Raw genomic sequence first — 23,895 nt, 5'->3', positions numbered from 1 at the left:
GAGACCCCTGAAGATGAGTGGAGACTCCTGAAGATGGGTGGAGACTCCTGAAGATGAGTGGAGACTCCTGAAGATGGGTGGAGACCCCTGAAGATGAGTGGAGACTCCTGAAGATGGGTGGAGACTCCTGAAGATGAGTGGAGACTCCTGAAGATGGGTGGAGACCCCTGAAGATGAGTGGAGACTCCTGAAGATGGGTGGAGACCCCTGAAGATGAGTGGAGACTCCTGAAGATGGGTGGAGACTCCTGAAGATGGGTGGAGACCCCTGAAGATGGGTGGAGACTCCTGAAGATGGGTGGAGACCCTGAAGATGGGTGGAGACTCCTGAAGATGGGTGGAGACTCCTGAAGATGGGTGGAGACTCCTGAAGATGAGTGGAGACCCCTGAAGATGGGTGGAGACCCCTGAAGATGGGTGGAGACTCCTGAAGATAGGTGGAGACTCCTGAAGATAGGTGGAGACTCCTGAAGATGGGTGGAGACCCCTGAAGATGCCGGGTCCATCTCGTTCACCCTTCCTGACAGGACGTCTCTAGGATGTCCTCCAACAGCTGATTACACGTTGTCTTAATGTCCAGCGACTCACTGTTGTCCTCAAACCAGCCTACCGTTAGCTTAGCAACACATGAGCTAGGAGTCATTATAGCGCTGCTAAGAACCAACCAGATCCTGTTGATTCACCATTTTTAATGTGTAGACAGACAGACAGACAGACACACACACACACACAACCAACTGAGGGACTGTTGGTCTCCTACTGATATGGACGTGTGGCTGTAGTTTGTCCCTTTATTACGTTATGTCCCTTTATTTTATTAATATTGGTAGTTTTGTCATGTGTTTCCTCTGTCGGCCACTAAAGTCTCCAGTCAAACTACCATATGAACAGTCGAACTTGTTGTTGTCTGTTGTTCCCTACAGTCAGTAGAAAACCTTCCTAGCGTGTTTGGAAGTAACAGCAAGGCACAGACAGCAGCCAAGGCAGTGTTTGACCTTGCCCATCGCCATGGCAACATCCTTAGGGAGGGCTGGAAGAACATAATGGACTCCATGCTGCAGCTGTTCCGGTCGGAGCTGCTGCCCAAAGCCATGGTTGAGGTCAGTGTTCCAGCGTATCTGTGTGGGATGGCCAGTCCTCTGCTGCCCCCTGCTGTTCAGTCATCAGCACTGTCTTTGCTCCTCAGGTGGAGGACTTCTTAGAGCCCAATGGGAAGATTTCTCTTCAAAGAGAGGAGACCCCGTCCAATCGGTACGTGTGGAGCAGCTGTGTGTGTGTTGGCCACGCTACGTTCCCCTGAGCGGGACGGAAGGATGATGTGTGCTGCTGTGTTTCCCAGCGGGGAGTCAGCAGTGCTGAGCTTTGTTACCTGGCTGAGTGGAGCTGAACAGTCGGGAACCCGAGGACCGTCCACAGAGAACCAGGAGGCCAAGCAGGCCGCCGTCCTCTGCATCAAGGTACAGGGCTGCTGCTCCCGCCACTCCTCAGGGAGCCTGTGAGGCTCCAGAGGTCTGTCAGGTCCTCCTCCTGGTCCCTCCTCTGAGCTGTCTGGTGTTGTGCTTCCTCCTTCCTAGCAATGTGACCCAGAGAAGTTAATCACGGAGAGCAAGTTCCTGCAGCTGGAGTCCCTGCAGGAGCTGATGAAGGTTGTTTATCTCATCTGAACGAAGATCTCAACACCTGTGCTGAGGTGCTGCTGCCTGTGGTGGTTCACACAGGAACTAACTCATCCTCCCTGCAGGCTCTGATCTCGGTGACGCCCGATGAAGAGACCAACGATGAGGAGGATGCTGCCTTCTGCCTGGAGATGCTGCTGCGCATCGTTCTGGAGAACCGGTAGGAACTGAGCCCAGCAGCAAAGGCTGGTTGTGAGGGTAACGCCATGACTGTGTGTGTGTGTGTGTGTGTGTGTGTGTGTGTGTCGCAGAGATCGCGTGTCCTGCGTGTGGCAGACCGTGCGGGACCATCTCTACCACCTCTGTGTCCACGCCACCGACAGCTGCTTCCTGGTGGAGCGGGCCGTGGTGGGACTCCTCCGGCTCGCCATCCGCCTCCTGCGTCGGGAGGACATCAGCTCTCAGGTGGGCCGTGGTGGTGGGAGGGGGTCCAGGAAGCCAGGCTGCATTACATGAGGTCTACCTTAAAACTGTCGTGGTGCTGGAGCTTCTAACCCTGCCTCACTGATGGTACCAAGCATACGTTACTCCGTGATCTGCCAGAAGGAGCAGGTTCTCCCAGGTTCTTGGACTTCAGAAACCTTTGGGGCTCCTGATTGGCCTGTCAGGTCTTTGGTTGTGCTCCCACTGTGAGGTGTCCCACACGTTGATCCATCCGTGTGCTGATCTTAGATAGATGTCCTCACAAGTTGCTTGCATTGAAGGTTGGTCTGGAAGGATGTGTGAAGCATGTTCCTTGGTCCTGATCTGGTGTCTCCTTGTCCATCAGGTTCTCCTGTCTCTGCGTCTCCTCCTCATGATGAAACCTCACGTGCTGTCCCGGGTCAGCAGAGAGGTGGCCTATGGTCTCCACGAGCTGTTGAAGACGAATGCAGCCAACATCCACTGCACAGATGATTGGTACACACTCTTCTCCCTGCTGGAGTGCATCGGAGGGGGCGTGAAGCCCCCCGCCTCCTTCCAGCTGGCCTCCAGCACCGACAACGACACAGGTTCACCTCTGCTCACCACCCGTCTTCTCTTTAGAGGAGTGCTTTAGTCATACTAGTGAGACTAGTGCCTCACTAGTGCTTCCTCCATGGCCTCACTAGTGCTTCCTCCATGGCCTCACTAGTGCTTCCTCCATGACCTCACTCGTGCTTCCTCCATGACCTCACTAGTGCTTCCTTCATGACCTCACTAGAAGCTTCCTCCATGGCCTCACTAGTGCTTCCTCCATGACCTCACTCGTGCTTCCTTCATGACCTCACTAGTGCTTCCTCCATGACCTCACTAGTGCTTCCTTCATGACCTCACTAGTGCTTCCTCCATGACCCCACTAGTGCATGACCTCACTAGTGCTTCCTCCATGACCCCACTAGTGCATGACCTCACTAGTGCTTCCTCCATGACCCCACTAGTGCATGACCTCACTAGTGCTTCCTCCATGACCCCACTAGTGCATGACCTCACTAGTGCTTCCTCCATGACCTCACTAGTGCTTCCTCCATGACCTCACTAGTGCTTCCTCCATGGCCTCACTAGTGCATGACCTCATGAGTGCTTCCTCCATGGCCTCACTAGTGCATGACCTCACTAGTGCTTCCTCCATGACCTCACTAGTGCTTCCTCCATGACCTCACTAGTGCTTCCTCCATGGCCTCACTAGTGCATGGCCTCACTAGTGCTTCCTCCATGACCTCACTCACCCTCCTCTTATCTGAGCTTCAGCTGTTTTCTTTGGTTCTTCATGAAGAGAACTTTGAGTAGTTGGATGATGAGGCTGCTCTGCCCTCTGCCTCCAGGAGCCCAGTCAGACAGCGAGCTGCCCCCTCATCACGTCAGTGAGGTCAACGTGGACCGAGGCTACACCTCCGACTCGGAGGTCTACACGGAGCACAGCAAGGCCAGGATCCCTCGCTCCACCACAGACGTGGATGTGGCCAGCAGCGGCTGGCTGGTGGTCAGCACACTCATGTCGCCATGACAACGCTGGAGGGGCTGGTGTAGAGACCACACTCATTCTGGGGCTTTTCTCTCTCCTAAGGTGGGGAAAGACGACCTGGAGATGAGCAAGACCTCTTCAGGCTGCCATAAGCCTCAGCTTCTCCACCCACTGGTCAACCAGTACAGCCTGACCCTGGGCCAGGACCTGGGCCAGCACGACACCAAGTCTCTCATCAAGTGTGTGGAGACCTTGTCCTTCATCGTGCGCGATGCTGCGCACGTCACCCCCGACAACTTTGAGCTGTGCGTTAGGGCCATTCGTGTGTTTGTGGAGGCCAGCCTCAACGGAGGTGAGAACATCTCATTCTGCAGGCCTGGATGTGGGTGGGGGGTGAGTCCATGGGACCGAGACCGCCTGGGGGCTCTGAGCGTTGAGCAGCTACAGTAGGAGCTCACCTGGTATCTCATCCAGCTGTGTTGTGGCTGCCTGGTCTCCATGGATACGAGGTTAGGATGTTCCTGATGCTCTCATTGACCTTGATGATATTTGAAGGTTACCGCAACCACGACAAGAAGAAGAGCCACAAGTACGACTCCTCCAGATCTCGACTGAGGAAGAAGATGGGCAGCCGGGAGAAGGAGGCCGGGGGTGGCAACAGGCGCGGCAGCGGCCGGCTAACGAGCCAGCGCCCATCCCGTTCCCATAGTGATGATGAGGAGGACGAAGGTGTCCCAGCCAGCTACCACACGGTGTCATTACAGGTTAGTCAGGACGTAAGTACATCAGCCCTCTTTCCTCCTCTACCTCATGTTGATTTGAGTCAAACCTCCCAACCCTCCTCTGTAGGCCCTGCAGACCCTCTAGGCCCTGTAGGTCCTGTAGACCCTCTAGGCCCTGTAGGCCCTGCAGACCTCCTAGGCCTGTAGACCCTGTAGACCCTGTAGGCCTTGTAGACCCTGCAGACCCTCTCGGCCTGCAGACCCTGTAGACCCTGTAGGCCTTGTAGACCCTGCAGACCCTCTAGGCCCTGTAGGTCCTACAGACCCTGTCGATCCTGCAGACCCTGTAGGCCCTGTAAACCCTGTAGACCCTGTAGGCCCTCTAGGCCCTGCAGACCCTGTAGACCCTGCAGACCCTCTAGGCCCTGTAGGCCCTGCAGACCTCCTAGGCCCTGTAGACCCTGTAGGCCCTGCAGACCCTGTAGGCCCTGTAGACCCTGTAGGCCTGCAGACCCTGTAGACCCTGTAGGCCCTGTAGAACCTCTGGGCCCTGCAGACCCTGTAGGCCCTGCAGACCCTGCAGACCCTGTAGGCCCTGTAGACCCTCTAGGCCCTGCAGACCCTGTAGGCCCTGTAGACCCCCTAGGCCCTGCAGACCCTCTAGGCCCTGCAGACCCTGTAGACCCTGTAGGCCCTGTAGACCCTCTAGGCCCTGCAGACCCTGTAGGCCCTGTAGACCCCCTAGGCCCTGTAGACCCTGTAGACCCTATTGGCCCTTTATTTGCTGCTGCTACATGAGGTTTAGGTGACCTTTGAAGGGTTTATTGTCGTTAGTAGTCCAGAATCCGGTTTAGCTGGAGCGGAACCACGAACGCCTGTTCCAGCGTTAATATTTGTCTCCATTGTGTCCCTCTGACCCGATATGGTGATCCAGCCCATAATGATCCAGGCTTTATGAAGGGATCAGATCAGATCCTGTTGCTGTCAGTGGTCCTCACTGGTTTTGATGTTTGTGATGGTCCAGCTCTTAGACCTGATGCACACGCTGCACACCCGGGCCGCCAGCATTTACAGCTCCTGGGCCGAGGAGCAGCGCCACCTGGGGGCCGCAGGCAGGAAGATCGAAGCGGACTCGCAGACCCTGTGGACCAGTTGCTGGTGCCCCCTGCTGCAAGGTAGCCCTGTTGTCATGAGGAGGCTCCTCCAGCTGCTGTGAGGTGCTGACCCTGAAGGTGCTCTCTCCAGGCATCGCGTGGCTGTGCTGCGACGCCCGGCGGCAGGTCCGCATGCAGGCCCTGACCTACCTCCAGAGGGCCCTGCTGGTCCACGACCTGCAGACCCTGGACGCAGCGGAGTGGGAGTCCTGCTTCAATAAGGTGAGGAGTCCACCTGGACCCGTGGGGGGCCATGGTGATGACGGCCCCTGTGTGTGTGTAGGTGCTGTTCCCCCTGCTGACCAAGCTGCTGGACAACATTAGCCCTGCAGACGTGGGGGGGATGGAGGAGACCAGGATGAGAGCCTGCACCCTCCTGTCCAAGGTGAGCACCCCCACCAGCTCGGTGCCCCCCTCTTGATCTATTTGGACCGTATTATTGGACTGGTCCCAGTAGTTCTTCCTCTCAGGGTTCCGATCCTTCCAGAGGTTCTTGTGTTGGGAGGTGCTCGGGTTTAGAGCTCCGTCTGCTCTGAGCCATGATGTCTCTTTGGGTGTTCCAGGTCTTCCTCCAGCACCTGTCCCCCCTGCTGTCCCTGCCCACCTTCGCCGCCCTCTGGCTCACGATTCTGGACTTCATGGACAAGTACATGCACGCGGGCTCCAGTGACCTCCTGGTGAGTCTTCCTGGTGCTGAAGCACGGCTGGACACAGGAGGAAGTCCACATAGTGGTTCCTGCCTGTACCGGGCATGGGGTCAGTACCCGCCCTATGGCAGCCTGTCGGTAACCGTAGCAACTGTGGACGGCAGCCAGCCATACTCAAGCAGCGCACGTGGAGCGCACGTGGAGTGGGCGGGGTCTCCAGGGGGTGCCCCCCCCACAACACGGCGTTGGTGTGAGCAGGACTTCCTGTTCTGAAGCTCTTTACCTTCTGGTGTGTGTGTGTGTGTGTGTGTGTGTGTGTGTGTGCGTGTGTGTGTCTGTCTCTGTGTGTGTCTGCGTGTGTGTGTCTCTGTGTGTGTGTCTGTGTGTGTGTGTGTGTGTGCATGTGTGTGTGTCTCTGTGTGTGTGTGTGTGTGTGTGTGTGTGTGTGCATGTGTGTGTGCATGTGTGTGTCTCTGTGTGTGTGTGTGTGTCTCTGTGTGTGTGTCTCTGTGTGTGCATGTGTGTGTCTGTGTGTGTGTGTGTGTGTCTCTGTGTGTGTGTCTCTGTGTGTGCATGTGTGTGTGTCTCTGTGTGTGTGTGTGTGCGTGTGCAGCTGGAGGCCATCCCAGAGTCCCTGAAGAACATGCTCCTGGTCATGGACACGGCTGGGATCTTCCACAGCGCCGACTCCAGGACCGGCTTCTCGGACCTGTGGGAGATCACCTGGGAGCGGATCGTCTGCTTCCTGCCTCACCTGAGGGAGGAGCTCTTCAAACAGACCATCATAGCAGGTGGGTGGGGGGGGGGGGGGGGGGGGGGTCACGGAAAGGCTTGGTTTCATGCTCGTTTCTGTGTTTAGACCCAGTACCCAGTCCTCCAGCAGAACCCGTACAGCCGACCCTCCCCACCCAGGAGCCCCCCCCAGGCTCCGTCCCCCTCAGCCCAGCAGAGAAGAAGAGCGTCAGCAGGGCAGAGGCCCCCCAGGAGCCTCCAGCCAACGGTGAGCTGCCTGTCTGTCTGCTCTGCCTGTCTGCCTGTCTGCTCTGCCTGTCTGCTCTGGCTGCCTGTCTGCTCTGGCTGCCTGTCTGTCTGATCTGCCTGTCTGCTCTGGCTGCCTGTCTGTCTGATCTGTCTGTCTGCTCTGGCTGCCTGTCTGTCTGATCTGTCTGCCTGCTCTGGCTGCCTGTCTGTCTGCTCTGTCTGCCTGTCTGCTCTGTCTGTCTGTCTGATCTGTCTGTCTGCTCTGGCTGCCTGTCTGTCTGATCTGGCTGATCTGTCTGCCTGCTCTGGCTGCCTGTCTGTCTGCTCTGTCTGTCTGATCTGTCTGTCTGCTCTGGCTGCCTGCTCTGGCTGCCTGTCTGTCTGCTCTGTCTGTCTGCTCTGGCTGCCTGTCTGATCTGTCTGTCTGCTCTGGCTGCCTGTCTGTCTGATCTGGCTGATCTGTCTGCCTGCTCTGGCTGCCTGTCTGTCTGATCTGTCTGCCTGCTCTGGCTGCCTGTCTGTCTGCTCTGGCTGCCTGTCTGTCTGATCTGTCTGCCTGCTCTGGCTGCCTGTCTGTCTGCTCTGTCTGTCTGTCTGCTCTGTCTGTCTGATCTGCCTGTCTGCTCTGGCTGCCTGTCAGTCTGCCTGATCTGTCTGGCTGCCTGTCTGTCTGTCTGATCTGCTCTGGCTGCCTGTCTGTCTGTCTGCTCTGTCTGTCTGATCTGCTGCCTGTCTGTCTGCTCTGTCTGTCTGATCTGCCTGTCTGCTCTGGCTGCCTGTCTGTCTGTCTGCTCTGTCTGTCTGATCTGCTGCCTGTCTGTCTGCTCTGACACGTCTGTGGTTTCTGTCTGTTCCAGGATCAGAGGCGTCCCCTCCTCTTCCCTGCCCAGGTCCCACCATGCCACTACCCCCCAACCAAGGTTCCCCCCCCTCCAGCCAGTCTCCCCTGATCCTGCAGCCCCTGGCGTCCCCCCTGCAGGTGGGCGTGGCCCCCATGTCCCTGCCAATCATCCTCAACCCCGCCCTGATTGAGGCCACGTCCCCTGTGCCTCTGCTTCCTGCTGCCAGACCCATCAGCCCCTCTGATGAGGTCAATTAGGCCCAGAGAGGCTCCGCCCCCCCAGCAGCTGGACAGAGGCTCCGCCCCCCCAGCAGCTGGACAGAGCTACGGAGCAGCGCCCCCCCCCCCCCCCCCCCACATGTTGGTGGTTGAATATCAGCTTGTGTAAAACGTCCTTTGTGCCACGTTTGTGTTTAGCGAAGCAGCATTTCTGCATATGTAACAAGAGTGAGGTTTCCATGGAAACTGTCATGAAGGTTGTTGGTTCGCTGCTCAGTGAGCTGTCAATCATCAGGCCTGTAACCCCGCCCACCTGTTCTACTGTCAACGTCTCCCCTGACCCTGCACGGGCCGCTGCTCCACGCCGGTTCTGATGGAAGGAGATAAAAGCCGCGGCCGAGTCATGATGAAAGAGCGCCGCGAGTGCACGACGTGCACGTCTCCACCCTGCTCATGTTCTGACATTTCTGTCCCGATGGTGCCACATCAAAGGTCTTGGAAGATAAAAGTCGGGTGTGAAGGTGACCCGTCTGTCTGAAACGTGGTGGGTGCTAACGCTAACGTTAATGCTAATGCAGCCGCTGCTGCATTTCTGCTTGAACTCAAAGTGACACGAATATATCATCGGTGTAAATATAAAGTTGAAGTACTTTTTATTATGAAATAAATCTACTGTCAGAAAGTCTCGGCTGAGTCGTGACCAGAGAGAAAAGGTGTAAAACAGAGTTTATTCAACAGAAAATGCCACCAGATTAATAAACTATCGAGAAGAAACGGACGAGACGCTACAGAAAACAGAAAAAGTGGCTATTTGTACACGGGCGTGAAAACACGGTAACAAGGCGGGTTTATGTGATCTAATCTAAAGAGAAGACGCTCGTTATGGTTCATGTCCACACACGCCTGAGGAGGCCCAGAGGGGTTCCTCATCCGATCACCTGCAACAGCAGCAGTCCTCATTTAGCGTCCAGTTTGGCCATCTCCTGAAGGTAGATCCCGATACTCTCGCTGTCAAACAAAACAAAGTAAATGTTCTTCAGAGAGGAGCTGCTGGACGACACAAAATGGTTGGAGATGGCCTTCAGGATCAGCTGGGCAGCCAGCTGCTTCGGGAACCCGTTTCTGTGGAGGAGAGCAAAGGTCGCATGATGAGAGGGTTGAGGACCAATGAACCACATCACCCTCGTGCACCACGGTCCTGCTAGGGAGGCCCAGAGGTCGAAGAGACGCCTGCGTTCGGAGGTGCAGGTAATCTACATCAACTACATCAAGAGGTGAGAAAGGTTCCTGTCCACATTTACGACGGACTGCGTTGGGGTTGATTTATCATTAGTTCTCATGTCTGTTGTGGCTTCTTGCCCACAAGTTTGCTGTTTTCTCACCACGCTGAAGAACCTTCATGTTCTGGTCTGAACTCCTGATAGAGGGCGTTGGTTGGAGTCGTGATGTCACATGATTAAACTGCATCATTTCTGTTGAGCACTAATGTTTATATTGTTAAACGAGGGGACGGATCAGGTATCAGGAGGGAACCTGGTCCAGATATCACCAGCAACAATGGTGGTTATCATCAGGGTTGGGGTTATCATCAGGGTGGGGGTTATCATCAGGGTTGGGGTTATCATCAGGGTGGGGTTATCATCAGGTTTGGGTTATCATCAGGGTGGGGTTATCATCAGGGTTCTGGTTATCATCAGGGTGGGGGTTATCATCAGGGTTGGGGTTATCATCAGGGTTCTGGTTATCATCAGGGTTGGGGTTATCATCAGGGTTGGGGTTATCATCAGGGTTCTGGTTATCATCATGGTTGGAGTTATCATCAGGGTTCTGGTTATCATCAGGGTTGGGGTTATCATCAGGGTTCTGGTTATCATCAGGGTTGGGGTTATCATCAGGGTTCTGGTTATCATCAGGGTGGGGGTTATCATCAGGGTTCTGGTTATCATCAGGTTGGGGTTATCATCAGGGTTCTGGTTATCATCAGGGTGGGGTTATCATCAGGGTTCTGGTTATCATCAGGGTTGGGGTTATCATCAGGGTTCTGGTTATCATCAGGGTGGGGGTTATCAGGGTTGGGGTTATCATCAGGGTTCTGGTTATCATGAGGGTTGGGGTTATCATCAGGGTTCTGGTTATCATCATGGTTGGAGTTATCATGAGGGTTGGGTTATCATCAGGGTTCTGGTTATCATCAGGGTTCTGGTTATCATCATGGTTGGAGTTATCATCAGGGTTGGGGTTATCATCAGGGTTGGGGTTATCACGGTTCTGGTTATCATCAGGGTTGGGGTTATCATCAGGGTTCTGGTTATCATCAGGGTTGGGGTTATCATCAGGGTTCTGGTTATCATCAGGGTTGGGGTTATGAGGGTTGGGGTTATCATCAGGGTTCTGGTTATCATGAGGGTTGGGGTTATCATCAGGGTTCTGGTTATCATCAGGGTTCTGGTTATCATCATGGTTGGAGTTATCATGAGGGTTGGGGTTATCATCAGGGTTCTGGTTATCATCAGGGTTCTGGTTATCAGGGTTCTGGTTATCATCATGGTTGGAGTTATCATCAGGGTTCTGGTTATCATCAGGGTTGGGGTTATCATGAGGGTTGGGGTTATCATCAGGGTTCTGGTTATCAGGGTTCTGGTTATCATCATGGTTGGAGTTATCATCAGGGTTCTGGTTATCATCATGGTTGGAGTTATCATCAGGGTTCTGGTTATCATCAGGGTTGGGGTTATCATCAGGGTTCTGGTTATCATCAGGGTTGGGGTTATCATGAGGGTTGGGGTTATCATCATGGTTGGAGTTATCATCAGGGTTGGGGTTATCATCAGGGTGGGGGTTATCATCAGGGTTGGGGTTATCATCAGGGTTCTGGTTATCATCAGGGTTGGGGTTATCATCAGGGTTCTGGTTATCATCAGGGTTGGGGTTATCATCAGGGTTCTGGTTATCATCAGGGTTGGGGTTATGAGGGTTGGGGTTATCATCAGGGTTCTGGTTATCATGAGGGTTGGGGTTATCATCAGGGTTCTGGTTATCATCAGGGTTCTGGTTATCATCATGGTTGGAGTTATCATGAGGGTTGGGGTTATCATCAGGGTTCTGGTTATCATCAGGGTTCTGGTTATCAGGGTTCTGGTTATCATCATGGTTGGAGTTATCATCAGGGTTCTGGTTATCATCAGGTTGGGGTTATCATCAGGGTTCTGGTTATCAGGGTTGGGGTTATCATCAGGGTTCTGGTTATCATCAGGGTTCTGGTTATCATCAGGGTTGGGGTTATCATGAGGGTTGGGGTTATCATCAGGGTTCTGGTTATCATCAGGGTGGGGTTATCATCAGGGTTCTGGTTATCATCAGGTTCTGGTTATCATCAGGGTTCTGGTTATCATCATGGTTGGAGTTATCATGAGGGTTGGGGTTATCATCAGGTTCTGGTTATCATCAGGGTTCTGGTTATCATCAGGGTTCTGGTTATCAGGGTTCTGGTTATCATCATGGGTGGAGTTATCATCAGGGTTCTGGTTATCATCAGGGTTGGGGTTATCATGAGGGTTGGGGTTATCATCAGGGTTCTGGTTATCAGGGTTCTGGTTATCATCATGGTTGGAGTTATCATCAGGTTCTGGTTATCATCATGGTTGGAGTTATCATCAGGTTCTGGTTATCATCAGGGTTGGGGTTATCATGAGGGTTGGGGTTATCATGAGGGTTGGGGTTATCATCATGGTTGGAGTTATCATCAGGGTTGGGGTTATCATCAGGGTGGGGGTTATCATCAGGGTTTGGGTTATCATCAGGGTTCTGGTTATCATCAGGGTTGGGGTTATCATCAGGGTTCTGGTTATCATCAGGGTTGGGGTTATGAGGGTTGGGGTTATCATCAGGGTTCTGGTTATCATGAGGGTTGGGGTTATCATCAGGGTTCTGGTTATCATCAGGGTTCTGGTTATCATCATGGTTGGAGTTATCATGAGGGTTGGGGTTATCATCAGGGTTCTGTTATCATCAGGGTTCTGGTTATCAGGGTTCTGGTTATCATCAGGTTTGAGTTATCATCAGGGTTGGGGTTATCATCAGGGTGGGGGTTATCATCAGGGTTCTGGTTATCAGGGTTGGGGTATCATCAGGGTTCTGGTTATCATCAGGGTTATGGTTATCATCAGGGTTGGGGTTATCATGAGGGTTGGGGTTATCATCAGGGTTCTGGTTATCATCAGGGTTGGGGTTATCAGGGTTCTGGTTATCATCAGGGTTCTGGTTATCATCAGGGTTTGGTTATCATCAGGGTTCTGGTTATCATGAGGGTTGGGGTTATCATCAGGGTTCTGGTTATCATCAGGGTTCTGGTTATCATCAGGGTTGGGTTTATCATGAGGGTTGGGGTTATCATCAGGGTTCTGGTTATCATCAGGGTTGGGGTTATCATCAGGGTTCTGGTTATCATCAGGGTTGGGGTTATCATCAGGTTCTGGTTATCATCAGGGTTGGGGTTATCATGAGGGTTGGGGTTATCATCAGGGTGGGGGTTATCATCAGGGTGGGGGTTATCATCGGGGTTGGGGTTATCATCAGGGTTCTGGTTATCATCAGGGTTGGGGTTATCATCAGGGTGGGGGTTATCATCAGGGTTCTGGTTATCATCAGGGTTGGAGTTATATCATCGGGGTTGGGGTTATCATCAGGGTTCTGGTTATCATCGGGGTTGGGGTTATCATCAGGGTTCTGGTTATCATCAGGGTGGGTTTCATCGGGGTTTGGGGTTATCATCAGGGTTCTGGTTATCATCAGGTTGGGGTTATCATCAGGGTGGGGGTTATCATCAGGTTCTGGTTATGATCAGGGTTGGGGTTATCATCGGGGTTGGGGTTATCATCAGGGTTCTGGTTATCATCAGGGTGGGGGTTATCATCAGGGTTGGGGTATCATCAGGGTGGGGGTTATCATCAGGGTTGGGGTTATCATCAGGGTTGGGGTTATCATCAGGGTTCTGGTTATCATCAGGGTTCTGGTTAATCAGGGTGGGGTTATCATCAGGGTTCTGGTTATCATCAGGGTGGGGTTATCATCAGGGTTGGGGTATCATCAGGGTTCTGGTTATCATCGGGGTTGGGGTTATCATCGGGGTTCTGGTTATCATCAGGGTTGGGGTTATCATCAGGGTGGGGGTTATCATCAGGGTTGGGGTTATCATCAGGGTTGGGGTTATCATCAGGGTTCTGGTTATCATCAGGGTTGGGGTTATCATCAGGGTTGGGGTTATCATCAGGGTTCTGGTTATCATCAGGGTTGGGGTTATCATCAGGGTTCTGGTTATCATCAGGGTTATGGTTATCATCAGGGTTGGGGTTATCATCAGGGTTCTGGTTATCATCAGGGTGGGGGTTATCATCAGGGTGGGGGTTATCATCAGGGTTCTGGTTATCATCAGGGTTGGGGTTATCATCAGGGTTGGGGTTATCATCAGGGTTCTGGTTATCATCAGGGTGGGGGTTATCATCAGGGTGGGGGTTATCATCAGGGTTGGGGTTATGATCAGGGTTCTGGTTATCATCAGGGTTCTGGTTATCATCAGGGTGGGGGTTATCATCAGGGTTGGGGTTATCATCAGGGTGGGGTTATCATCAGGGTTCTGGTTATCATCAGGGTTCTGGTTATCATCAGGGTTGGGGTTATCATCAGGGTGGGGGTTATCATCAGGGTTGGGGTTATCATCAGGGTGGGGGTTATCATCAGGGTTGGGGTTATCATCAGGGTTCTGGTTATCATCAGGGTGGGGGTTATCATCAGGGTGGGGGTTATCATCAGGGTTCTGGTTATCATCAGGGTGGGGGTTATCATCAGGGTGGGGGTTATCATCAGGGTTCTGGTTATCATCAGGGTTCTGGTTATCATCAGGGTTGGGGTTATGATCAGGGTGGGGGTTATCATCAGGGTGGGGGTTATCATCAGGGTGGGGGTTATCATCAGGGTTGGGGTTATCATCAGGGTTCTGGTTATCAGGGTTCTGGTTATCATCAGGGTGGGGGTTATCATCAGGGTGGAGGTTATCATGATGGAATACGATCACATTCTGTCCATCTTTATATTGAGACAAGAGAAGCCAGGTGGAGCCAACCATGGCTGGTTAGCATCTTGACTTTGTCTTCTTTGTTGACTTTGAGTTTGGACTTTGGACGAGTGTCTTTTCAAGCTCAATGTTATCTGTAGTTCTTAGTCAAACCAGAGCAACTTTATGAAACATCTCTAAGTGGATTATTCTGGAAGCACAGAATCATCACATCAGCAGCAGCAGCAGCAGCTGAGTCAGGACCTGGCCAAAGTGTTGGTGTCCACCACGTTACTCGGGGACAGTGATGACCCACACATGCTGCCAGGGTGTGAGACTCACCGTCCAGCAGGAAGCGATGGGAAGGCCACAGACTTGAGTTTTCTCTCCTCCGCCGCTGACAGACAGTTCTTTACCGTCTTCTCCAGCTGGTCTTCACACTTCTCTGAGCCCCACTGGGGGACGTTACAGTGGATGACGAAGCGAGCTGCCATCCCACTGGCCTGACTCACTGCCACTGCACAAACACACAGGTGTCACACAGGTGTCATACAGGTGTCACACAGGCGGCACACAGGCACACACAGGTGTCACACAGGTGTCACACAGGCGGCACACAGGCACAGGTGTCACACAGGTGTCACACAGGTGTCACACAGGTGTCACACAGGCGGCACACAGGCACAGGTGTCACACAGGTGTCACACAGGCACACACAGGTGTCACACAGGTGGCACACAGGTGTCACACAGGTGTCACACAGGTGTCACACAGGCGGCACACAGGTGTCACACAGGCGGCACACAGGTGTCACACAGGCGGCACACAGGTGTCACACAGGTGTCACACAGGTGTCACACAGGTGTCACACAGGCGTCATACAGGCGGCACACAGGTGTTTGATGTGTAGCTTGTATAACAGAACTGCCAAGGACAACGAGGCTGCTGCAACAGTCCTTATCTGGGATATTTGTCTTTATTTGGAGGATGTCCCAGATTGCGAAATATTAGCAGCACTAGCATTAACAGCAGCATTAGCAGCAGCAGCATTAGCAGCAGCAGCATTAGCAGCAGCATTAGCAGCAGCAGCATTAGCAGCAGCATTAGCAGCAGCAGCATTAGCAGCATTAGCAGCATTAGCAGCAGCAGCAGCATTAGCAGCAGCAGCATTAGCAGCAGCAGCATTAGCAGCAGCAGTAGTAGCAGCAGCAGCATTAGCAGCATTAGCAGCAGCAGCATTAGCAGCAGCAGCATTAGCAGCAGCAGCATTAGCAGCAGCAGTAGTAGCAGCAGCAGCATTAGCAGCAGCAGCATTAGCAGCAGCAGCAGCAGCAGCAGCATTAGCAGCAGCAGCAGTAGTAGCAGCAGCATTAGCAGCAGCATTAGCAGCAGCATTAGCAGCAGCAGCATTAGCAGCAGCATTAGCAGCAGCATTAGCAGCAGCATTAGCAGCAGCAGCATTAGCAGCAGCAGCATTAGCAGCAGCAGCATTAGCAGCAGCAGTTGCTAACTATCAACCTTACCTGCTGATACCTCTAAAGGACCCTGTGATTTGCGCAGCTCCTTGACCCCTTCCAGAAAGTCCCGTCCCCCAACCTTCTCCAGGGCCGTACCTGAGAGCAGCAGCCAGTGAGCTGGAGGACGCTTGCTAACCTCCTCTCAGGACATCAACACACGTTCCTCACCCACTCCATCTTTGAGGTCCATCTCTGCATTGGTGGGGTTTATAATGCCCTCCACCTTTATTGTGCCCATCTTGCTGACTTCGCTCTCTGTGAGTGAAAGCTGCAGAGCCATTCCTCTCATTAATCATCTCATTAATCATCTCATTCATCATCTCATTCATCAGCTCATTCATCATCTCATTCATCAGCTCATTCATCAGCTCATTCATCATCTCATTCATCAGCTCATTCATCATCTCATTCATCAGCTCATTCATCAGCTCATTCATCATCTCATTCATCATCTCATTAATCAGCTCATTCATCATCTCATTCATCATCTCATTCATCAGCTCATTCATCAGCTCATTCATCAGCTCATTCATCAGCTCATCATCATCTCATTCATCAGCTCATTCATCATCTCATTCATCATCTCATTCATCAGCTCATTCATCAGCTCATTCATCATCTCATTAATCATCTCATTCATCAGCTCATTCATCATCTCATTCATCATCTCATTCATCAGCTCATTCATCATCTCATTCATCATCTCATTCATCAGCTCATTCATCATCTCATTCATCAGCTCATTCATCATCTCATTCATCAGCTCATTCATCAGCTCATTCATCAGCTCATTCATCATCTCATTCATCAGCTCATTCATCAGCTCATTAATCTCATTCAAATCAGTCACATGAGGATTTGACCTTTTGTCCAAGGAAGAGACTCTTGGCTGACAGGATGGTGAAGCCGTCTCCAGGACCGTCCTCTGCTGTGGAGTTTGGTACCGCCTGACTGTCTGGACTCTTCACAGGAAACAGTAAAAGTGAATGAAAACTACAGGCAGATACCAAGCAGCAGCAAACACCTGCTGAGGTGCACCAGCAGACTGGTTAATGAGCTTAGTGAGGGTTTGGAGGGGAACCTGACCTTTGGTTTACGACCCCGTTTGCCTTTGACCTTTTTGAGGGGTTTCTTGCTCTTGGGACGTTCTTCCACCTTCTCTGGGACAGACGCTTGGCTGTCTGCTCGGACACGGGCCCCCCTCTTCTTGGAGAGCAGCTCTGGGTGGATCCGTGGCAGGACCCCTCCGTTGGATATGGTCACCCCCCTCAGGAGCTGAAGACAGGTTAGTCTCACTGATTCATGGAAGAACAGTCAAATCACAACTGAAAACATTCAAACAGCTAAAAAGACCAATCAATCTTTATCAATATCAAAACTAGATTATTAGAATATATATTAGAAGATATTAATCACAGTGGTCTCTAGACCCTCTCCAGAATCCCAGGGCCGGACCCCAGACAAGTAACAGTGGCAGGAAAAACTCCCCTTTAACAGGAAGAAACCTGGAGCAGGACCAGGCTCATGTAGGGGGACCCTCCTGCTGATTGGGGGGGGGGGGGGGACTGGGACGAGTTTTATCATAAGAAACTTCAGGGTTAGGAATGAGCACAGCAGCAGATTAAAGTCAGGATGGAGCTCCAAGCATGAGCTGGAGGACGGGACATGTGCTGGAGCTCCAAGCATGAGCTGGAGGACGGGACATGTGCTGGAGGACGGTACATGAGCTGGAGGACGGGACATGTGCTGGAGGACGGGACATGTGCTGGAGGACGGGACATGAGCTGGAGGACGGGACATGTGCTGGAGGACAAGACATGTGCTGGAGCTCCAAGCATGAGCTGGAGGACGGGACATGTGCTGGAGGACGGGACATGACCTGGAGGACAGGACATGTGCTGGAGGACAGGACATGTGCTGGAGGACAGGACATGACCTGGAGGACAGGACATGTGCTGGAGGACAGGACATGACCTGGAGGACGGGACATGTGCTGGAGGACAGGACATGACCTGGAGGACAGGACATGAGCTGGAGGACGGGACATGAGCTGGAGGACGGGACATGTGCTGGAGGACGGGACATGACCTGGAGGACAGACATGACCTGGAGGACAGGACATGTGCTGGAGGACAGACATGACCTGGAGGACGGGACATGTGCTGGAGGACGGGACATGTGCTGGAGGACGGGACATGACCTGGAGGACAGGACATGTGCTGGAGGACAGGACATGTGCTGGAGGACAGGACATGACCTGGAGGACAGGACATGTGCTGGAGGACAGGACATGACCTGGAGGACGGGACATGTGCTGGAGGACAGGACATGACCTGGAGGACAGGACATGTGCTGGAGGACAGGACATGTGCTGGAGGACAGGACATGTGCTGGAGGACGGGACATGAGGAAAGGACATAGGGACAGTCCAGTCCAGGTATCACTGCCATCAAGGACATCTCAAACTGGGATTCAACCAGCAACCATCATTGCTGAGGCAGAGAGCTGCCTGTGGGAGTACGAACACACACACACACACACACACACACACACACACACACCACACACACACACACACACACACACACACACACACCTGGAGCTGTCTCTGACTTGAATGCCATAAAACCGCTGAGATCAGTGTCATGTGACCTGTCATTTCCTCAGTCAGGTTCGGCCTGTCAGGGATAACTGAGAACTCACACACTGGACCTGGAGAAGCCCTGTCTGTCTGTCTGTCTGTCTGCTGTCTGTCTGCCTGTCTGTCTGTCTGTCTGCCTGTCTGTCTGCCTGTCTGTCTGCCTGCCTGTCTGTCTGTCTGCTTGCCTACCTGTCTGCTTGCCTACCTGTCTGCCTGCCTGTCTGTCTGTCTGCTTGCCTACCTGTCTGTCTGTCTGTCTGTCTGTCTGTCTGCCTGCCTGTCTGTCTGTCTGTCTGCCTGTCTGTCTGTCTGCCTGCCTGTCTGTCTGTCTGTCTGTCTGTCTGTCTGTCTGTCTGTCTGTCTGTCTGTCCTGTCTGTCTGTCTGTCTGTCTGTCCTGTCTGTCTGTCTGCCTGTCTGTCTGCCTGCTTGTCTGAGACTGGTAACCTGCTCACCTGTATCTTGCTGGTACTGATCCTGGATGTGTAGGTGAAGCCCTTGTTTACCGGTTGTTTATGTTTATGTGGCTGGTGAGTGGCTGGTGAGTGGCTGGTGAGCGGCTGGTGAGTGGTTGGTGAGTGGTTGGTGAGTGGTTGGTGAGCGGCTGGTGAGCGGTTCGTGAGCGGCTGGTGAGTGGTTGGTGAGCGGCTGGTGAGTGGTTGGTGAGTGGTTGGTGAGCGGTTGGTGAGCGGCTGGTGAGCGGTTCGTGAGCGGCTGGTGAGTGGTTGGTGAGCGGTTGGTGAGCGGCTGGTGAGCGGTTCGTGAGCGGCTGGTGAGTGGTTGGTGAGCGGTTGGTGAGCGGCTGGTGAGCGGCTGGTGAGAGGTTGGTGAGCGGCTGGTGAGTGGTTGGTGAGCGGCTGGTGAGGCGGCTGGTGAGTGGCTGGTGAGCGGTGGTGAGCGGCTGGTGAGCGTTCGTGAGCGGCTGGTGACTGGCTGGTGAGCGGCTGGTGAGCGGCTGGTGAGCGGCTGGTGAGAGGTTGGTGAGCGGCTGGTGAGCGGCTGGTGAGCGGTTGGTGAGCGGCTGGTGAGCGGTTGGTGAGCGGCTGGTGAGCGGCTGGTGAGTGGTTCGTGAGCGGCTGGTGAGCGGCTGGTGAGCGGTTCGTGAGCGGCTGGTGAGCGGCTGGTGAGCGGCTGGTGAGCGGCTGGTGAGTGGCTGGTGAGTGGTTGGTGAGCGGCTGGTGAGCGGCTGGTGAGCGGCTGGTGAGCGGCTGGTGAGCGGTTCGTGAGCGGCTGGTGAGCGGCTGGTGAGCGGCTGGTGAGCGGTTCGTGAGCGGCTGGTGAGCGGCTGGTGAGCGTTTCGTGAGCGGCTGGTGAGCGGCTGGTGAGCGGCTGGTGAGCGGTTGGTGAGCGGCTGGTGAGCGGTTGGTGAGCGGCTGGTGAGCGGCTGGTGAGCGGCTGGTGAGCGGCTGGTGAGCGGCTGGTGAGCGGTTGGTGAGCGGCTGGTGAGCGGCTGGTGAGCGGCTGGTGAGCGGTTGGTGAGCGGTTGGTGAGCGGTTGGTGAGCGGCTGGTGAGCGGCTGGTGAGCGGTTGGTGAGCGGCTGTGAGCGGCTGGTGAGCGGCTGGTGAGCGGCTGGTGAGCGGCTGGTGAGCGGTTGGTGAGCGGCTGGTGAGCGGCTGGTGAGCGGTTGGTGAGCGGTTGGTGAGCGGTTGGTGAGCGGCTGGTGAGCGGCTGTGAGCGGTTGGTGAGCGGTTTGTGAGCGGTTGGTGAGCGGTTTGTGAGCGGCTGGTGAGCGGCTGGTGAGCGGCTGGATAGCGGTTGGTGAGCGGCTGGTGAGCGGCTGGTGAGCGGTTGGTGAGCGGCTGGTGAGCGGTTGGTGAGCGGCTGGTGAGTGGCTGGTGAGCGGCTGGTACCTGGTTGAGCTCCTCATCGTTGGCCACGGCCAGCTTGATGTGTCGGGGGGTTATTCTGCCCTTCTTGTTGTCTCGAGCTGCGTTTCCTGCCAACTCCAGAATCTCAGCTGTCAGACACAAGTATCGAGGTTCAGCCGGCTCACAAACAGGTCGAGCAGCTCCAACAGTTGACCGCCTGCTGACTAAGTAAACAGGTGTGTACTAATTGGGTTTGCTGGGACTACATGAGTAAGTGAGGTGCACCCTGTTGTCATGGTGATGGGTTATCTGCTCTGCTTCCTAAACCACGTGTTGGTTGGTTGGTTAGTGCTGCCATGCTGCTCTACCTACCTGCCAGGTACTCTATTACTGCAGCCATGTAGACCGGCGCCCCCATACCGATGCGGTATTTGTGTGTGCCGGTGCGAAGGTACCTCATCATCCTCCCCACAGGAAAGATGACCCCGGCCCTGGCTGAGCGGGACAGCTTGGTGGCCTTCTTCTTACCGCCCCTAGCTGACATCTTGCTCTGGGGAGGTGACCAAACGGATAGTTCTGATGGTTCCAGTAACATCCAACCCATAAATCAAGGTGACGTCCTGGATCGGATCCTGACCCAGGTGACTCCTGGAGCGGATCCTGACCCAGGTGACATCCTGGATTGGATCCTGACCCAGGTGACTCCTGGATCGGATCCTGACCCAGGTGACTCCTGGAGCGGATCCTGACCCAGGTGACTCCTGGACCACAGGAGACGTCCATGTTTCTGTTTAGTTATTGATTTAGGGGGACCAGTCACCCAGTTGACCCACTGACTGGTAACAGTGTTCAGTTTTCTGACTAGTGCAGCTGAACCCTGCAAAGGACAGACTGTTATACACAAGGCTGACTGGCTGCTGACTGGCTGCTGAGGGCTGACTGGCTGCTGACTGCTGCTGAGGGCTGACTGGCTGCTGAGGGTTGACTGGCTGCTGACTGGCTGCTGAGGGCTGACTGGCTGCTGAGGGCTGACTGGCTGCTGACTGGCTGCTGAGGGCTGACTGGCTGCTGAGGGTTGAGAGGCTGCTGACTGGCTGCTGAGGGCTGACTGGCTGCTGAGGGTTGAGAGGCTGCTGACTGGCTGCTAACTGGCTGCTGGGGGCTGACTGGCTGGGGGGCTGACTGGCTGCTGAGGGCTGACTGACTGGCTGCTGAGGGTTGAGAGGCTGCTGACTGGCTGCTGACTGGCTGCTGAGGGCTGACTGGCTGCTGACTGGCTGCTGACTGGCTGCTGGGGGCTGACTGGCTGCTGAGGGTTGAGGGCTGCTGACTGGCTGCTGAGGGCTGACTGGCTGCTGAGGGTTGAGAGGCTGCTGACTGGCTGCTGACTGGCTGCTGGGGGCTGACTGGCTGCTGAGGGCTGATGACTGGCTGCTGAGGGTTGAGAGGCTGCTGACTGGCTGCTGAGGGCTGACTGGCTGCTGAGGGTTGAGAGGCTGCTGACTGGCTGCTGAGGCTGACTGGCTGTGGGGCTGACTGGCTGCTGAGGGTTGAGAGGCTGCTGACTGGCTGCTGAGGGCTGATGGCTGCTGAGGGCTGACTGGCTGCTGAGGGCTGCTGGCTGCTGATGGCTGCTGAGGGCTGACTGGCTGCTGAGGGCTGACTGGCTGCTGACTGGCTGCTGAGGGCTGACTGGCTGCTGACTGGCTGCTGCTGGGGGCTGACTGGCTGCTGAGGGCTGACTGGCTGCTGACTGGCTGCTGGGGGCTGACTGGCTGCTGAGGGTTGAGAGGCTGCTGACTGGCTGCTGAGGGCTGACTGGCTGCTGAGGGTTGAGAGGCTGCTGACTGGCTGCTGAGGGCTGACTGGCTGCTGGGGGCTGACTGGCTGCTGAGGGTTGAGAGGCTGCTGACTGGCTGCTGGGGGCTGACTGGCTGCTGAGGGTGAGTTGAGAGGCTGCTGACTGGCTGCGAGAGGGCTGACTGGCTGCTGAGGTTGAGAGGCTGCTGACTGGCTGCTGAGGGCTGACTGGCTGCTGAGGGTTGAGAGGCTGCTGACTGGCTGCTAACTGGCTGCTGGGGGCTGACTGGCTGCTGGGGGCTGACTGGCTGCTGAGGGCTGACTGGCTGCTGAGGGTTGAGAGGCTGCTGACTGGCTGCTGAGGGCTGACTGGCTGCTGAGGTTGAGAGGCTGCTGACTGGCTGCTGACTGCTGCTGAGGGCTGACTGGCTGCTGACTGGCTGCTGGGGGCTGACTGGTGCTAACTGGCTGCTGGGGGCTGACTGGCTGCTGGGGGCTGACTGGCTGCTGAGGGTTGAGAGGCTGCTGACTGGCTGCTGAGGGCTGACTGGCTGCTGAGGGTTGAGAGGCTGCTGACTGGCTGCTAACTGGCTGCTGAGGGCTGACTGGCTGCTGGGGGCTGACTGGCTGCTGAGGGTTGAGAGGCTGCTGACTGGCTGCTGAGGGCTGACTGGCTGCTGAGGGTTGAGAGGCTGCTGACTGGCTGCTGACTGGCTGCTGAGGGCTGACTGGCTGCTGAGGGTTGAGAGGCTGCTGACTGGCTGCTGACTGGCTGCTGACTGGCTGCTGAGGGCTGACTGGCTGCTGACTGGCTGCTGACTGGCTGCTGAGGCTTCACCAGTCAGACCAGCAGCGGGCGCTGCGGGTCGAGGTTGATGGTGCCGCTCACGCGCATTAGTTTCGTCACCAATCAATTTAAAAAGCACAGGAGTCTCATTTTTAACTCTGACTGCGTGGCCGCTCACACGCATCAGCTCACGCGCTCGCAGCTGCAGCGCGGTGGCGGGATGTGACGTGCGCGTGTGCGTGAGCTTCAGTCGGTAGCGCGACTGCGCGCTGCGCAGGCTAATGTTGGTGTCCAGTTAGCATCGGAACCAAGTGCGCACACGAGCAGGTTTGTTTATTCTGTGGCCGCAGACCCTGACGGGGTGTCACGGTGTCACCCTCACGGTGTCACCCCCTCACGGTGTCACGGTCTCACCCTCACGGTGTCACGGTGTCACCCTCACGGTGTCACGGTCTCACCCTCACGGTGGTGAAAGCGACTCGACAACAGCCATTTAACCCAGTCAAGCTGGTGTTGATCAGTGTTAGCTGCTGGTTCCGGAAGGTTCGGTTACAGCTAGCTGACATTTTCCCCAGCTCGGTACACTCTCCCCACAACCAGAACCAGAACATGCGAACACATGAATGTTGAGTCTCCAGGAGACATTAAAAATAAAGCGTGAGAAATCCTCCAAGTTCCTACCTGTTCGGAGCCTTCCCACGGAGCCGAGCCAGAGACGCTGCTGGGCGGACGGAGCTCCGCAGTCGAGTCCTCCCTTCTTGCTTCTCTGGGTTTCTCGCCTTTCTCAACAATCCTGAGCCCCAAATCCTGGTCGCAGAGCCGGGAGGAGCAGACGGAGGCCTGGCGGGGAGCGGAGGCAGCAGCGGGCTGCTAGCGATGCTGCGGAGGGGCAGAATCCAGAGAACGCCCCCTGGACAACATGGCTCCAGCGGGGGAAGAGCGCGACGCGACGAGGGCTGGAGCAATAATGGCTCGCTCTGGGATGTGTTCCAGGGTCCGGGTTCGGGTCCGGGTCCGGGTCCAGCATGTTACTGTGCACATATTCAGATAGAGGATAACTATGTTTGATGCGTCAGATGATTAATCAAATGATCTTTGATGAATCTACAAAGATACAATCTAACTTGACAT

At 54.8% G+C, this 23,895-nt stretch overlaps 3 protein-coding genes and 1 long non-coding RNA gene across 11 annotated transcripts in view; 1 reads left to right on the top strand and 3 right to left on the bottom strand.

Moving 5' to 3' along the window:
* gbf1 (golgi brefeldin A resistant guanine nucleotide exchange factor 1) overlaps nt 1–8,848 on the top strand; it is a 55,497-nt gene extending 46,649 nt beyond the window's left edge. For 2 of the 6 annotated variants that reach the window (XM_057023295.1, XM_057023291.1), the window contains 17 exons: nt 923–1,099; nt 1,186–1,250; nt 1,339–1,456; nt 1,574–1,645; nt 1,741–1,835; nt 1,927–2,080; nt 2,445–2,667; nt 3,460–3,617; nt 3,702–3,951; nt 4,155–4,363; nt 5,346–5,496; nt 5,567–5,697; nt 5,759–5,860; nt 6,039–6,152; nt 6,736–6,913; nt 6,982–7,122; nt 7,961–8,848. In XM_057023295.1, the coding sequence (XP_056879275.1) occupies nt 923–1,099; nt 1,186–1,250; nt 1,339–1,456; nt 1,574–1,645; nt 1,741–1,835; nt 1,927–2,080; nt 2,445–2,667; nt 3,460–3,617; nt 3,702–3,951; nt 4,155–4,363; nt 5,346–5,496; nt 5,567–5,697; nt 5,759–5,860; nt 6,039–6,152; nt 6,736–6,913; nt 6,982–7,122; nt 7,961–8,202 (2,580 nt within the window). In that variant the 3' untranslated portion in view covers nt 8,203–8,848. The other 4 variants (XM_057023292.1, XM_057023290.1, XM_057023293.1 and 1 more) reach the window with 3 other exon arrangements.
* Nucleotides 4,443–5,008, bottom strand: LOC130519751 (uncharacterized). 2 transcript variants are annotated; one of them, XR_008948450.1, is made up of 3 exons: nt 4,898–5,008; nt 4,737–4,826; nt 4,443–4,522 (listed from the first exon to the last, which is right to left on the bottom strand). It is a non-coding gene; the product is annotated as an uncharacterized LOC130519751 (long non-coding RNA). The 2 variants fall into 2 exon arrangements; XR_008948451.1 differs by having other exon boundaries at nt 4,880–4,985.
* Nucleotides 8,849–8,872: 24 nt separating the features above from the next.
* Nucleotides 8,873–23,767, bottom strand: LOC130519749 (core histone macro-H2A.2). The gene is made up of 9 exons (XM_057023296.1): nt 23,446–23,767; nt 20,550–20,727; nt 20,220–20,326; nt 16,816–17,004; nt 16,593–16,691; nt 15,898–15,997; nt 15,736–15,825; nt 14,555–14,729; nt 8,873–9,285 (listed from the first exon to the last, which is right to left on the bottom strand). The coding sequence occupies exons 2-9, from the start codon at nt 20,719–20,721 to the stop codon at nt 9,120–9,122; spliced, it is 1,098 nt and encodes a 365-aa protein (XP_056879276.1). The 5' UTR covers nt 20,722–20,727; nt 23,446–23,767; the 3' UTR covers nt 8,873–9,119.
* On the bottom strand, nt 17,011–18,737 carry LOC130519750 (proline-rich protein 36-like). 2 transcript variants are annotated; one of them, XR_008948449.1, is made up of 3 exons: nt 17,873–18,737; nt 17,609–17,779; nt 17,011–17,380 (listed from the first exon to the last, which is right to left on the bottom strand). XR_008948449.1 is itself a non-coding variant. In XM_057023297.1 (2 exons), exons 1-2 carry the CDS (start codon nt 18,133–18,135, stop codon nt 17,128–17,130), a joined length of 915 nt encoding a protein of 304 aa, XP_056879277.1. In that variant the 5' UTR covers nt 18,136–18,737; the 3' UTR covers nt 17,011–17,127. The 2 variants fall into 2 exon arrangements, 1 of the variants encoding a protein (XP_056879277.1); XM_057023297.1 differs by having other exon boundaries at nt 17,011–17,779.
* Nucleotides 23,768–23,895: the final 128 nt, after the last annotated feature.

The sequence above is a fragment of the Takifugu flavidus genome, unplaced genomic scaffold (genome assembly GCF_003711565.1).
Source record: "Takifugu flavidus isolate HTHZ2018 unplaced genomic scaffold, ASM371156v2 ctg194, whole genome shotgun sequence".
Classification (NCBI taxonomy): domain Eukaryota; kingdom Metazoa; phylum Chordata; class Actinopteri; order Tetraodontiformes; family Tetraodontidae; genus Takifugu; species Takifugu flavidus.
The sequence above is the reverse complement of the archived record's forward strand: the minus strand, read 5'-3'. Positions and strand labels throughout refer to the sequence as shown.